The sequence below is a fragment of the Schistocerca gregaria genome, chromosome 8 (assembly GCF_023897955.1).
Source record: "Schistocerca gregaria isolate iqSchGreg1 chromosome 8, iqSchGreg1.2, whole genome shotgun sequence".
In the NCBI taxonomy this organism is placed as follows: domain Eukaryota; kingdom Metazoa; phylum Arthropoda; class Insecta; order Orthoptera; family Acrididae; genus Schistocerca; species Schistocerca gregaria.
This window is the reverse complement of record NC_064927.1, coordinates 280,383,852-280,400,829: the sequence shown is the minus strand read 5'-3', so window position 1 is coordinate 280,400,829 and position 16,978 is coordinate 280,383,852. Positions and strand designations below refer to the sequence as shown.

Below are 16,978 nucleotides of genomic sequence, written 5' to 3'. Positions count from 1 at the left end.
GAAACTAAAGAGCTAAATATGAGAAATGCAGCTTCAACAAATATTAAACTGGAAACAGATATGTTGCAAAAGCAAAGAGGAACAAAGGAAACATAATTTTAGGAAACACAAGGTAAGTGACAAAGAAGACATCAGATGTGCCATACTGTTACATCAAAACTGGAGACCATACTGAAGGTACCGTTATCTATATAGTACACGTAAGGAAATGAACACAAAGAGTATAGTGTGAGACTGGGCGCACTGTTGAAGTTCTACCAGAAGAAGTAGCAGTTAGTTGTATAGAAAGAGATCAATGGGAATGATGGAATAAGAAAAGAAATGACAGAATCATGTGGGATTGATTTAAAAGGGCTGTTTATGAACAATGTGACCCACCAACCACTCTGAGGGATCTACGCCAAGTTGTTGTTGAGGAGTGGGACAATCTGGACCAAAAGTGCCTTGATGAACTTGTGGATAGTACGCCACGACGAATAGAGGCATGCATCAGTGCAAGAGGACGTGCTACTGGGTATTAGAGGTACTGGTGTGTGCAGCAATCTGGACCATTACCTCTGAATGTCTCACTGTATGGTGGTACAACAAGAAACGTGTGTTTTTCATCAGCAATAAAAGGGGCAGAAATGATGTTTATGTTGATCTCTATTCCAATTTTCTGTACAGGTTCTGGAACTCTCGGAATCGAGGTGATGCAAAACATTTTTTGATGTGTGTATTTATATCAGCATTGTGTCAATAAACCAAGAACAGTGATATATTTGTTGTGTTATTCCTAGTTGTGATAAAATTCTGATGAGCCAGCAGCCCTCTACAATGGCAGCTCTACTCATGCAACTTATTCATCAGTAGGACGAGAACCAGAAGCTGCTACAGAACACTTTCCAACCACATCTTCAATGCTTACTGCAGGTGCAAACAACACAGCAAGTGCTGGCTTTTCCTTCCTTTGATGAGGCTTTAGAGGGTTGAGAAGCTTATGAATCAAGATCACTGGGGCATTTCCATGCATTCAGGGTAACTGACACTAGGCTTGTGAAATCTTTGTTTGTGTCATGGTCAAAACCTGAGGCTTACCAGTTACTGTGCAAAGTGGTCCCCTTATCTAAGCCTTCAGAGCTAACCTTTTCAAATATTCATTTGTTGCTGACTAAACAGTACCAGAGGACTACCTATGTTATTTCCTCATGGGTAGCACTTCACCAATGCAAGTAACAACCAGACCAGACTCATAGAGAACAGGCTGAAGAGTTGAAAGGTTTAGGGCAAAAATGTTGTTTTGTTCCCCTAAAAGTGAGGCGTCATAAGCAGAAGAAATAATCAGGGACATGATCATCCGGGGTATGCCAGACAGGGATTTCCAGCATAAGGCACTTCAACTAGAAGACCCAGGTGGGATGCCATACTATTAATCAACATCGTCCTCCACCTTGCACGAGCCGATCAAAGCAATCTTTGATACTAAAACAATTGCCATCATGTCTGGACTGTTTAAAAAAAAATTTTTAAAAAAAGGACATGAAGACTGTCCTAAGAGATAGGCCTATTTGCAAAAATGTGGCAATGGCCATTTTGCTTCTGTACGTCAGAAGTCCCATCAGGCAAGACAGCCTCCTGCCCAACAGGTGGATGTTAATCTGGTAGCCACTATAGACCACCAAGAGACCTCCAATAAGCTTTTCATAGAAATGCAAATTGCAGAGAAACCAGTTCAATTACAATTAGACATCAGCACAGCTGTGAGCATTTTGAATTACAGTACCTATTTGAAACTTGGAGCTCCTCCTTTTCAATAAACAAAGAGATGTCTAATGGCGTATAATAAACAAACAATTCCAGTCAACTGCCAACGATGTATAATGTTACCCACCACATTACCTTCTTAGTCATTTACAGTGATTCTGCTGAGAACTTGTTTGGACTTCTGCTGAGAACTTGTATGGACTTGTATGGACTTAACTCTTTTCAGAAATTTGGGTTTTCAATAGACGATTCTGTGAATGTGGTACTCAGACCTAGAGACACTTTGCCAGGGCTATGAGGACCTGTTCACCACTGAACTTGGCACCAGAAAGGATTTTGAGGTGCACATTGCACTGAAACATAATGCACAGCCTCAGTAGTTTTCAGCCCGCACTATTCCATCAGCTCTCAGACACCAAATAAAGGAAAATTTGGATCACCTAACTGCAATTGGGGTTCTAGAACCTATTCCTTCTAGTCAGTGGGCTACCCCGTTAGTCATAGTACTAAAGGCATCAGGGAAGATCCGCCTGTATGATGATTTTAAAGTAACTGTCAATGCCCAATCAGAGATTAAGACATATCCTATTCTGAAGCCAGATGATTTACTGTCAAAATTAAAAGGTGGAAGCTTCTTCTCTAAAACAGACTTAGCAGATGCATACCTCCAACTTACCCTTGATGCAGAATATCAACAGTTTCTTAGACTTACCACGCCACACGGGCTTTAATGTTTGAAACGACTAATGTTTGGTATAGCAAGTGCCCCCGCCATTTTTCAAGAGTTTTTGAAAAAATTTTACTCTATGTGGATGGATGCATTAACTATTTTTTAGATGGCATCACTGTAACAGGGAAAACAACAAAATGTTACCCACCACATTACCTTCTTAGTCGTTTGCAGTGATTCCGCTGAGAACTTGTGTGGTAGGTTCACCTTCACAAAGTGAAATCTTTATTCAGCGTCTCCAACCTGAGATTGAATATCTCAGCTACATCATTTCCAGCTCAGGCATTTGACCTCTGGATAAACATGTTGAAGCTATAATCAAACTTCCCAGACCAACAGTGCTTAAGCAACTTCATTCCTTTCTGGGGAAGATATTGTATTACTGGAAGTTCTTACCCACAGCAGCAACAGAAACCACCCCCTTGTCCCAGTTATGCAAAAAAGGGGTGCGTTTCCAGTGGATACCAGCTTGCAGGTGCACCTTCCACAGGTTGTAATCCCAGTTGTTGATGGTATTTTGTGTCGCACGTTGATCCAACAAAACAGATAGTTACTGCAATGGACACATCTGATACTGGTGTCGGAGCAGTCCTGGCACACAGGGAGGCAGATGGCTCTGAGTACCCTGTGGCCTATGCATCAAAAACATTGAGTGACACCCAGTGCAGTTACCCTCAAATAGGAAAAGAAGCACTGGCTATCATCTTCAAATTAAAGAAATTCCACATTTTTGTTTATGGCCCAAAGTTTCACCTCATCACAGACCATAAACCGCTGATCTCCTTATTCAGACAGGACTGCTTACCGTCTCCAGCACTGAGCTTTATTTTTGGAATGCTACCAGTATGAAGTTCACTTCAGCAACATGACTGAGCATGTCAACACTGATGCCCTCTCCTAGCTTTCATGGGGACCCAAGCCAGAGTTAGACAAAGAAGCAATTCTGTGTTTTCACATTGATGAAGAAGCAGAAGCTGCTGTAGATTCATTTCCCATTGTCAGTTCCCGGGTTACAGACACGACCAATAGCAATGAGGTACATCAACAAGTCCAGAGTCACAAACTTCATGGATGGCCTGAATGACAAACTCCCAAGACTTCCACTGCCTTTCTCAGACTATGAGACATTGCCCAGTCACCAACCACAAGTAATTCAGGATGAAGATTCCTTTCTGCATTTCACTTGCACTTCCTGGACATTGATGTAATCACCATCAATTTAAATAATTTTCCATGAAGTGTTCATTTACAACTTGGTGATTGGTAACAGAATTGTTTGTATCACTGTTGCATCAGTAAACCATAGAAAGGTGATATATTTATTGTGTTATTCCTACACACAACAGAAAACATCCTAAATAGAGTGTATTTATTCAAATAATGTGTGTAATCATAATATACTTTTCCATTCATGTAAAATGTAGATACTCACATATAATGTTAAACAGGAAGGAAGCGTGTGTACTTCTGTAATTAATATGGTGATACACAATGGAAGATATGGTGTAATTATTCACTTATAGTTATGTATATGTGTAATGATATATACTATAATGTAAATTATGTAATGAAAATCATCAATTTGCAAATTCCTTAAAAACTGTATGTGTTTAATTAAGAACTACATGTAAATGTATAATTTAAATTGGTGAAGCTAACTGCATGATAAACATGTTGAAAGGCTGATAAACAAACATATCACTTCTAAACAACTAAATAAATGGATATGAGTAGGACACAAGTTGAGGGCATTATAGCAGCTCTTACAAAACTGAAATAGAGGCAGAATGGACTTACAGTGAGAGAAAATAATGGTTGATGGACTAACAATATTTTGTATTGGGTTCCTCATAATGAGAAAATCCCCAGAGAATGATAACATGGAAAATAGATTTACAACATAAAGAAACAAGCAGTTCAGACTTGGATGCAAAAAGCTGGATATTATAATGCATGGAGAAGTTTGGACGAGGCTTCTATGCAGCAGTGCATGACCATTGGCTTACGATGGTGATGATGAACAATTTTGAACAGTTTTGAAAGTGTCTCATTTACAACAACTATCAACTTTATTGTGGATGTTCTAAAGGTGCTAAGGCAGTGCAGTTTTACCTCCAACAGATGTCTTCAGATTCAAGCATACAACTCCAAATGCAGTTAAATAAATAGTATAATTTAAGTGTGACAGTTTATCATGTTACTGTGGTGTACTGGGTAAGGCATTAAAAGAGCATGCAGACTTGACCAACTAATTTTTGTATAAGTTTTGCAACAGATCCACAAGAGCAGATGATCTCCAGGTGGACAGAAACATACTGGAGTGATGATGGTATACAAAGACAAGTATCAAACATGTAATTAGTTATTCAATTTCTGTCAGTATTTTTCCGCAACACGCATTGAAAATTTTATCATGTGTTCACATGTTTTGTCTTTATTGTGTCTGCCAGATTTTGCAGTTAGAAGTAGCCAAACTTAACTTATCAACCATCAAATGTAATTTGCTGTGGCCTTTTCCTTTTGGTGACTAGTGTATGTCAAATCATATTCCATTGGCTTGGGGAAGGAAGAGATACATAAGTCTTGGTATGAAAATAAACTGAGGTGCATGCAGATAACATGTCTGACAAAGACATAGCTACTGAGGAGTAAAATAAGATGTTGGAAAGAAACTGAAATTCATGGAGATATACTGTAACAGGAAGCTGATAAATAACCCAGATAATGGCAAGATTTCACATTTTCCTTGCTGATTACAGATTACATGGAGTGATAATGTTGTCAAGTCATAAACAGAATCAAGTCCAAATCTGAAAGTTGTGTCATCAGTGAAGTACAACCTTGGCACTGAAAGCAGATTTATTATGAACATGAACATACAGCCAAAACTGAACCGACATCCTGGCTATAGCTTACTGCTGTTAATATAAAAATCAAATATTCCAGAATATACAAACAAAAGAGATTTGAAGAACTTTTCAGAAATGATAATTACTAAATGATATATTAAAAACAAAGATTCCACGACTTACCAAGCGGGAAAGCGCCGGCAGACAGGCACATGAACAAAACACACAAACACACACACAGAATTACTAGCTTTCGCAACCGATGGTTGCTTCTTCAGGAAGGAGAGGGAAAGACGAAAGGATGTGGGTTTTAAGGGAGAGGGTAAGGAGTCATTCCAATCCCGGGAGCGGAAAGACTTCCCTTAGGGGGAAAAAAAAGGACAGGTGTACACTCGCACACACACACACACACACACACACACACACACACACACACACACACACACACACACATATCCATCCGCACATACACAGCTGTGTATGTGTGGATGGATATGTGTGTGTGTGTGTGTGTGTGTGTGTGTGTGTGTGTGTGTGCGAGTGTACACCTGTCCTTTTTTTTCCCCCTAAGGGAAGTCTTTCCGCTCCCGGGATTGGAATGACTCCTTACCCTCTCCCTTAAAACCCACATCCTTTCGTCTTTCCCTCTCCTTCCTGAAGAAGCAACCATCGGTTGCGAAAGCTAGTAATTCTGTGTGTGTGTTTGTGTGTTTTGTTCATGTGCCTGTCTGCCGGCGCTTTGCCGCTTGGTAAGTCTTGGAATCTTTGTTTTTAATATATTTGTCCCATGTGGAAGTTTCTTTCTATTTTATTTACATCATAATTACTAAATGAAATATAATTGCTGGTGACTGTGTTCGAACTGGTGACCTGCAGCATGCCAGCCAGTGATGCTAGCTGCTCTGCCACACTGCATGCACCACAGCCCCCAGCATTCCACTCTCTGCTGGAGAAACAGTGACCACTGTTTCAGAAGTTCTCTTTGGAGCCAGCAGTAGCAACCTGGATCCAGATCTTATCAATGGTCTTCTGTGTAGCAGTGCTGGTGGGTCTGTGCATCTTGGTCATGTTGTCACGTCCTCCTCACTATCATGAGCATCGAAGCTTCATGGTCACTGAGCGGGTCTTCTATTTGCTTGAACAAGAATTTCACATAGTCAATTTGCAGCTAGGACTGTAATAAGGCTTGATATGAAGGACATGAACGATTTCTCTGCAGTTTCGTCTTTGTGATGAAGAATCATAATCCTTGACTTTGTATCTGATGTCTGACAAGTGACAAAGGATACGATATGGTCCAGAATAGCAATTTAGTAGCTTTTATGGTAGTCCCACTTTCTACACAGACATAAAAATCTATACAAAGTTTCTGGGCTGTATCTCACTGACCAGTGCTAGGCATTATTATACTCTCAGTGTTTCTCCTGGGCATCCAGGATCCACATGTAAGCCAGGTGTTTTGCTTCTACAGTTTTGATGATGAGACATTTCATGTCATCATCCTGATTATTATCCAGTTGAAACAGGAACAGTGTATCCGTTGTTGCATCAGCATCACGACCGTGGAGCGGAAAGAACAGGGTGGAGCCTGTACTGCCTTGCTTCATTGTTTTGTATGCGAATATCACAATAGGCAGAATTCTATCCCAATCTCCCTGTTCAACTCCAACATTAGTGTCAGTTAGAAAACTTTTCCATGATCAAGAGGTCATCACATGGGGTGCTCCATGCTTGAAATTGATGTCTTCTACAAGGAACCTTGCAAATTTTTCAGCTCTGACAGTCAGCACAGCTTTGGTGACAGCACAGTGGGTGAGGTAGTGAGTGCAAATTATTATCCATTGATTCTGATTTGCCAACTTCAGGAACCTCTCGAAGAGGTTGATTCCTGTTTGGTGAAATAGTACTGCTGCAGGTGGAACTAGCACTGCAAACCTTGGAGATAATTGCAGCACATGCTTCCATTGTCGGTATTCCTTACAGTGGCTCACATAGTATCTAACAGATTGGTAGGGACCTGACCAGTGGTATGTGTGCCTGATTCACTCTAGAGTCTTCATATGCCCCAGGTAACCTGATGTTGCAGCATTGTGGAAATACTTCTGGATATCTGGCTGCAGATGAGCTGGGATGATAAGCAACCACATCCACCCCATCAGATCATAGTCACTCTTATAAAATGTTCCATTCTCCTTTGGTCAGTTCCTCATTCTTCAAGACTGCTGTGGTTTTCAGAAACACTGAACGTCCTCTTTGTTCAGCAGTAATGTCATGTAATGCAGTGATGATTGAGATTTCATCCACACTGCTGTCTTCCACCAAAGGAACCACTGAAAGGCAGTCAGTGTCCTTGTGTTCGCATTTGTTTTTGTATATCAGTGTGACACTGTATTCTTGGACCCTCAGTGCTCACCTTCCCAGCTCATTCAAAGGATCACTTAGGCCAGTCAGCCAGAGTAGATAATGATTGTCTCTCACAAAGATGGTTTGCCAAAAAAATATGGATATAATGCGTTGATGGCCCGAACAACAGGAAGGCACTCTTTCTCGGTTGTAGAGTAGGTCCTCTCAGACTTAAAGAGTACTCTGAAAGTTTAAGTTATCACCTTTTCCTGAATTTGTACAATAACTGCACCTATCCCATATCTGTTAGCACTGGTGTGTAGTTCAGTCTCAGCATCCTCATCATTAAGTGCTAGGACTGGAGAAGAGGTTTGTGCACCCTTAAGGACAAGAAAAGACCTTTAAAAAAATCATTTCAGGGAAATCTAGCATCAAAGTCCTATATGAATTGCTGGTTGTACAAGCACATTCCAAGAAAACTTTAGGTCATGGATGTGGCAAGGAGTCAGAAAATTTATGGTTGCTCTTATTTTCTCTGGATTGGGACAGACTCACCCATCTCCACTAACAAGGTTCCCTCTTTTTTATTTCTTGCGTAATGAAGAGACGCTTCTTTGGATACATGTGGACACCTTTCAACACAATTTTCAGGTGGCTTAGATGATAATCAAATATTTTTTTTAAAAATGACAGTGTCCTATAGACAGCAAAAACATTCATTTAAGGTGTCAAAGGTGTTCACACACTTTTGAAGCTGGCAGGAGCCTGCAATGCTTATGGTTGTTGCTGGCATGTAAATATCTCCTGTGAGCCTGAGTAGCTTTTTGAAATCAACAAAAACTTCACAGTTTAAATGGACACCTAAATTGATGACTGTAACTTGTCTCGTTGATGATGGGGAAGCAACATTTTCAATGGCAAACAGCTGCCCAGAGCAGTGTTTGTTACAAGTGCTTGTTAAAAATAATTTTATCACTCTGGAGATCTAATATTCCAAAGTCTTTGATTGCTTGTGATGTCTGCAAGAAATACCATCCAAGATTAGCATTATGATTTCACTGGTAGTTACTCTTCCAGTTCAAGTTCCTTTCAGCTGCAAGTATTTCCCATTTGTGACTTTTAGTACAATCACTTTCATATAATGGAACACAATCTTTTTTAGCTGTCAATGATAAACATTTGACGATACAGGAAAGAAAGCTCTTGACTCGACTAGTGCTCAGACAGGGTTGCCAACAATGATAATCTTGATGAGGTTCTTGACATCTTGGTAAGTGTCAGATATGAAGGATTTTCATCTGTGGTGGACTCATCTCAATAGATGGTTGCCTCACTGAGTTTTCCTGAATTCAGTGACTAGGCGAGAGGCTGGTAACTTTGTACGATGATGGGGAATAGCTATGGCATGTAGGTGAACAGCCTTATCCAGGCTACAGTTGCGTTGGTGGTGTAGCAGTTGTAGTCAAAAACTCATCTCCTTTCTCTGCAGTAGAATACAAAGTGTCCAGGACACCCAAAAGTGAAAATATACAAGTGTGTTTTCCTCTGTCCCCCAACATCTCTTTTTCTGTGAGGTCCTATACTTGGAGGAGCAGCTAATTCTACATGCACTAGTTGGGTACGAGGGTGTCATTTGACGGCTGTGGCTTTAAAGTCTGATCTGGCTGAGTCCATTCTGCCTGGTGTTTTATACTGCTGGAAGAGATTGGTTCTAAAGATCTTTACACCTCTTGTTCAACATTCTCTATTACTGCCTGATGTATGAGGTTGACATTCATAGCTGCTACTCCTTGCTTACTCAGTGTGATATTTATATCCTGCCAAAAAATGCTGTACCTCTTCTCTTACAATATGGTGTATGAAAGAGGTGAGGTAAAAATCATCTTCCACAGCTGCCATATGGGTCACATTCAGGAGTCAGTCATACCTGTTTCATCCAACTCTTCAGTTCAGCCTTGAATTTATCCCAGATTTTGGGCTTCTCTTCATTTTTCTCACAACACTATTTCACTGTGATGTCCTGGTAAAATTGTAGATTTTCCAAACACACCAAGTCCCCAAGCTGTTATATTTGGTGACTCAGGCGAATCTTTTCAGAGATTTTTTGGGTTCTGACTGGCACCTCTGGAAAACACTGTAAGGTGCATAATGTGCAGCTGACTTACTGCTGTTTTAGTATCCGTTAGCCTCCTGAATGTACAGACCTTGAGAACAATATACTGCTCTGTATTCTGGTTCCTCTCCTTGTAGTTGATGCCTTTTACATTGTCTAACTGGAACCATGGCGATGTAGACATTTTGAAGTACCTGATGTTTCACAAAACAGAATAATTCCGTAACTAAAATCAAGCCCAAACCTGAAAGCAAGGTCGTAAGGCCCAAACCTGAAAGCAGGGTCGCAAATGGATTACAACACTTGGCACTCAAAGCACGTTTATCATGAATATGAGCTTAAATGCAGAACAGAGCGGAAATGACCTCTTGGGTGAATATTTCACAATATACAAACATAAGAAAAACTTCCAGAAATGATAACTACTATTTCTTCTTCTTCTTCTTCTTCTTCTTCTTCTTCTTCTTTTCCTTCAGTGTTTGTCCCACGTGCCTATGGGGTCCACTACATGGTTGCATTGTCTCCATTTTGCTCTATCATGGATTGCATTTGGGTGGATGTCCACATATTTAAGGTCTTTATGAATTGTTTCAGCCCAACGTTGCTTAGGTCTGCCTTTGGGTCTTCTGCCTACAACTTCAAGTGTGTAACCCGCCTTGGCAATAGAGTCATCACCAGCCCATAAGACATGCCCAAACCATTGAAGATGACTCTCACACATCTTGTCTTGGATTGGTGCAACACCAAACTCTTTTTTGATGCTGTCATTGAAAACATGATCTAACTTAGTGAGGCCCACTGTCCACCTCAGTATCTTCATTTCCTGTCTTGACCTCTATGACTGCAATTTCTCTAGTGGGCCCTTCAACAGCATGGGTGACTGGTATTGGTGGATGGGGAAACTCTTCTGTTAAGATCTTCTTGAAGTAGCTGCGCCATCACCCTCTGGCCTTTCAGTCAACTAGCAGTTTACTGGTCTCATCATGGACTCTGTAGAACAGATGAACATCTTCTGAATTGTGATGTCTTGCTTTAGTGAGTCGATATAAGTCCCACTCTCCTTCACATGTGTCAAGTTTTGCATATAGATCAGCATAACATGAGGGGTTGGTTGCTGCTATAATCTGTTTTGCATCTCTTCAGGCTGTTCTGTATGCATTCCATCGCCCCACTGTTTTATCAGCAAGAAACTCTGGATACAATCATTTCTTTGTGTGTACCGTGTCTTTGACAGTGTAGTTCCAAAGACACATATCTTTATCCATCCTCCATTGTCCTGGTTTTGTTGTCCCAAGAACTGCCTGTGTTGTCCCAAGAGCTGCCTGTGCAGCTTCGTGAGCAGACTCTTTCAGTTTCTCCTAGATTTCTTCAACTGTAGTAACTGGTGGCAAACTGTAGTAACTGGTGGCAAAGTTATGCGGGGTATGATCCTCAAATTTACACCACTTGATTCTTGCAGGTCCTGTGTGATCTAGGTGCTTGTTTATTGGTAAATTGATTCGTAGCTTGCAAATCAATGTTGTGTCGAAACTGTTTCATAGGGAATGACCTTTGCATCAAGCTCATGAGGATGTAGTCAATCTGAGTGGCATTAGTGCTACTGTAATATGTGATTAGATGTGAGTCACGCTTTTTGAACCATGTGTTCGCAATTGCCAGGTTATGAGCTTCTGAGAAATCAAGGATACACTCGCCATTGTTATTCTTTTCTCGGAATCCATGCCCACTGTGAGCAGTATGTTCTTCCTTTCTGCACCCTATGTGCCCATTCAGATCACTAGCAATGATGATGTAATCTTCTGGGGGCACTCCAACGATCTTTGCATCAAGCATCCTCCAAAAGGTGTCCTTGATGAAAGTTGCTTGGCCAGTTTGTGGAGTGTAGGCCCTGAAAAAGTGGATTTTTCTGCCATCTGTGATGTACACAATCTTCATCCGGCAATCATCATATCTTTGCACTTCAGAGACATTACCATCAGACTTGGATGACACTATAATGTCAACGCCACTAGCTGTTCTGCATGTGCCCTTATACATCAGCTTGTAACCGCATCCAATGTCGTATGATTTGCTTCCGCTCCACCATATTTCTTGAACCACACAGATGTCTATGAATCGGGTTTCAAGAACTTTAGGTAGCTCATTGTACCATCCAGTCATGGTGCCAGCATTGAGTGTTGCAAGACAGGATGTGAGGGCTAGCTTGTTTAGCCGTCGTCACCCGTGCGATGGTAACCCTCACATATTTCTCATGCTGACCAGGCCATGCCAATGCGTGTTGCCTACAGGGTATGTCCTAGCCTTTGTACCAGGTCCAGAAGACAACATTTTCATAAACATGTGACAGAATTTTTATGGTCAGCTCATCACATAGCCTGTCACCAAGCATTTTAGAGCTACTGCCAGCCGAAGGAAAGGCAGTTCGTAACATGGAGAACAGATGCCTGTTGCAGCCACTCCTAATATGGAATACAGATGCCGCTGAAGTTGGTTCTTCCACTTTCTTTGCCATTGGGTCTCCAGACCTCATCCACCATTGAAGCTGTTGACTAACTTCAAGAGAAATGGAAAGAGAAAGAGCTCCGACAGTCGAAGAATGAGCTATCGGAAACACTACTAAACCTTATCATCAGTAATCTGAGAACTATCCTGTGGATAATAAAATATTGTGAAATACAGATGACAAAGAAATTAATTTCTTCATGTCACTATCACATAAGCACTAAGAATGAAAAGATATCAGCAAAGGGAAAAATATAATACTGACATCAGGACTGGTATAAGAACAAGTAGGATAGCCCCACTTTGCCCTGCTACACACTTTCAATCCATTATTCAAAGCCACAGAGAGATTATTCAACAGGACAGAGAGTTATAGCAACTATTCTCAGAGTCAAAAGTCCTACATAGAAGAAGTGCCACAGTGGGTGGAGTTACCAGTTTCTGCCATGACAATTCCCATAACATGTCAGGATTAAACTGGAGGGAAGGTTGTCACTTTTGATATAATGTTATAAAAGTTTCTTGTCCATATTTTAAATGCTTTCAGTCAAATATGGCTTTCATACTGTTAAGTGAGCACCTTAACTATCTTTTTCTGTTGAAGAAATATCTGTATTACGTAAAGAGACTCTCACACAGTACTTACCATTCGAGCCTTTGCGTGCCACTGAACTTCAGTGGGTCCTGCATACTGCATTGGAGATGGGAAAATTGCCAACAGGGTAGACTCTGGATCGAGTACTCCTTCATCTAATACTGCTTTATGCTGCTCCATTCTCACTGGTAGGGGTACATCATCATCCTTTGTCCAACCACCCAAAGGATGCAGAAGCAGCACTGGTTTCCGGAAGCCATGCTCCTCCAAGAGCCTTCGTTTTGTGTCCTTTCACAATGGAAATGACATTATCGCATTGTGAATGCATAATACTAAAAGCGTATACAGTTATTGTATACATGAGAATGGTGTGACTATAGATAAATGATTCTAAACTACAACAATATTTAATGTAAGGAGCCTAATGTACAATAAGTCAGATAGGAAGGAATCAAATGTAGCACATCTCTATACAAGACCTAATATAGCAGAAAAACTCTACAGACAGTTCAATATATTGCATAAACTTATTCTTAGATGATACAAAGTTTTGGTAGAAGGAAGTACAGCATTTAGTTCATGATAGAACAGTCAGAGATAAAGTTACTTCTGTATACCACACTAAAGATGACTGCTGACAATCTGACAGGTACAATACAAGTTTTATGTCTCACATGATAGAGCATTTTTGTGACATGGCAGAGGAATATATAGAGGTCTGTTAGGTGGAGAATAGAAACTGACAATACAAAATAGGTTACATTTATTATACTCAAATCTTAACTGCTGAGAAGAAAATGGACCCAGAAACCTCTAATTATATGAGATCTGAAAAATCATAGTGTTATTGTTAATAACATGTTTTGTAACAATATATCCTCTCTTCCACATTCTATATCCTCCATTGCATAACCACTGCTTCCAATTCACCATGAATTAAGAATTCTTCACTAATTTTCCCCCTACACAAATTGATCTTATTTTCTAGACTGTTTGTAGTCATCATGCACTGCCTCACCCTGCCGCATAACCCACACTACATCGTTACTCAGTGGAAATTGTCACTGATTCTCCTTATTTACAGTTTTATATCAGAATATTAGGATGTATAACTACAAAACTATCTTTAGAAATACAGTAGCCTTGGCAGTTATTTACAAGAGAAATTCAGGAAATTCTGCACAGATACCTCCCAGTGAGCATCTTTATAGAAAGAAAATTAAGCGACTTTTAAGAAAAATAATGTAGAATATTGCTATTTCTAAGCTGCATATGATGTCCCACTAAATTTTTTTACAATTTTTGAATGAGTAAAAAAAGGATTTCTGTGTACAAAAAATTATAAAAATGAAAGGTTTGCAGTCATAAAGATATCTACAGTTGGAATAAACTAGAATATTTTTATTAAATTATGAAACTATGGCTTTTATGGAAAATCTAATTTATCCCTTAAAACTCTGAATTTGCATATAAAAAATTAAAAGTTGACATAATATTACAACTATTTACAATCTGATAACTAACAAGTCTTATATTATAGAAAGAAAGAAAGACATACCTGCATAAGTAATGCATGTCCATTGTGGATTGGGTTTCGAAGCTGGAATGCAAAAACAGCATCTGCACCCATTTCCCTAAACCTTGCTCGAAGTTCAAGTGGCGTTAGACGATAGCTGTCTAGCCCGTCATTCCATCGGATCCTTTCAAGTACCTCCAGGTCACCACCAACTAACCAGTCACCACTTTCATAAATCATCTGCAATGAATTGCTTACATGATTTCAACATAGTGAGGAAGCTGTTATGTATGCAAAGGACTAATTGCACAACAAAAAAGGCAAAAGGTTGTGAAAATTCAATTGAGTCAATTTCTTATAAATATCTGTCGTGAAAGACAGATTTTGATGAGTTAGGGTTAATATTAATTGGACAAAACCCTGATATATTACAGACCATACTACATTTCTAAATCTGTGTCTTAACATATCTAAAATTATATGGTATGTAATAACATTAGCATGATTAACATTATATGGGAAAACCCAGTTGGAATATAAAAACTAATGTGAGAAAAGGCAACCATTTCTTATATAACAAAAGCACTGAACAGCTGGTTGGCAAATATGCAACAAGATGTTGCTCAGTCATTTTTTCTCCAGAGGACAGTTCACACACACACACACACACACACACACACACACACACACACACACACACACACACACTTTTTACAGAGAAGAGTGGCCTGCTTCAATATTTGTTGGTGTGTACTAACACTTATACAGATTATTGATACCAACCAAATTTTGAAATATTAAGCAGTGAATTTATTACAATGGTTGAGCAATGACAGCTCTGTGTAAGTAGAAATTACATTGGTAAAGCAATGGGTAATATTCTGGATGTTATTTTGGGATGCTGATGACTTCCGATCCTGACATGGTCATACAGACTTATTTTTCTGATAGCTTCTCTTAATGTGCCTAAATGCACTCATACAACTGCTGAAATAGTTCATTTGATGATTTAATTCCCATCTGTCAAAATGTAAAATGTCAGTATGAAAGAGAAGATAGGAGACTCAAATAAGTAATAGGAACTTGATAGAGTTACAGAACACAACACAATTAATCACAAATGTCTTCAAGAGAATGTGGGAAAGTAGAATGAGAATCTGATAAGAGAAATTACTGAAAACAAGAATATAACGAAAACAAATCAGAATCTTGTGTTTAGCTGGATACTGACACAATAAAGAAAAACATAGAAAGAACTGTACAAGGATTTAAAGATGTCTTTAAATGTTTTTATGCTTCAAGAAATAAATACAAACGTAGAACTGCAGTTAATAATGAATATACTAACACCTTGAAAGTAATGTCACATGAGTGTGTCAAGTCATTAAAGTTACAAATAAATGAGATATACCTGTACATAGTGTCTCAATAAAAGCAGCTTAACATAGAGGAATCCTTATAAAAAAGGAACTCGCAACATTATCTATGGAAGGTTTGCAGAACAAGACAATTCCCCAAAACTGATACAAGGATGATATTACTCAATAAAATGTTCTCAGTCTTCCAACTGCATCAGGTGGTTAAAATGCCACAGGCTTTTCACCAAGTACTCGTCCATTGTCCAATGGAAATTACTGCTGTTGGGCTGCTGGTAATATTCTTATGTACTCATATGTGACATGACTATTATTCATGGTATTGGCATATGTGTGCATATTGCCTCTGAGCTCACTGCTTAGAATGCTATATGATAAAATTACAAATTGCATTGGAAAAGTAATGGATTTAAATCAAACAGAGGAACAAACTGGTTTATGAGGATGAATTACCACTTGCCTGAGATTCACCGATTTTGAAAAAAATTTTAGTTATCAACCAAATCTATATTAACAGCCTTAGAGAACCCAAATAGCGGATAATTTAGAATTGAAAGAGGAGTCAGGCAAACAGATTCTCTCCCACCAAACCAACAGTTTACATACATCCTTAAACTGAGAATATGTATTAATGGAACATGTCAAAACAACTTTAAGTTTACTGATGACATTGTTCTGTTTGCCTCTAGTCCTGATAAACTTCAACAATGTATGGACTAACATAACAGAGCAAGTTTTAAAGCAAGTCTGAAAAATCAATTAAAAGGAGATTCAAAAAATGTACAAGCTACACACTAAACAGAAAATAGTGCAAGTTTACAATAAGTCACATAATGAGCTGAAGAGTTTTTGTCTCTAGAACAGCTGAAATCAGTTATTAGATAGACAAAACAAATGTGTAAAAATGATCTAGTTTGTATCTGCAAAAAATTTTGTAGTATGCAAATTTTACTATCAGTGTTCTTTCCAGTCCTGACTTGCAACAATGAGGACTTTTAATGTGAAAACCACTGAAAAGCAAAGGGTTACCAAGCAAGTAATGGAGTACGCATATTTGGAATTACTGCAAGACACCAGAAAGCAGACAGATAGATTGGTGAAAGGCTGGAATGGAATAAGTACTTATTTAGATCTACATTTGACTGTAATGAAAATGAAATCTACATATGTAGGACATGTGTGTGCAAATGAATGGTTGATATACCAAGAAA

General features: G+C 39.2%; 1 protein-coding gene across 7 annotated transcripts in view; it reads right to left on the bottom strand.

Annotated features, from left to right (window-relative positions):
* The window catches only part of LOC126284242 (bifunctional 3'-phosphoadenosine 5'-phosphosulfate synthase), a 339,327-nt gene that overhangs the window by 13,150 nt on the left and 309,199 nt on the right, over positions 1 to 16,978 (bottom strand). For all 7 annotated transcript variants that reach the window (XM_049983031.1, XM_049983032.1, XM_049983034.1 and 4 more), the window contains 2 exons: positions 14,434 to 14,631; positions 12,927 to 13,163 (listed from right to left, as the gene is read on the bottom strand). In XM_049983031.1, coding sequence (XP_049838988.1) covers positions 12,927 to 13,163; positions 14,434 to 14,631 — 435 coding nt within the window. The remainder of the gene's footprint in view (positions 1 to 12,926; positions 13,164 to 14,433; positions 14,632 to 16,978) is intronic.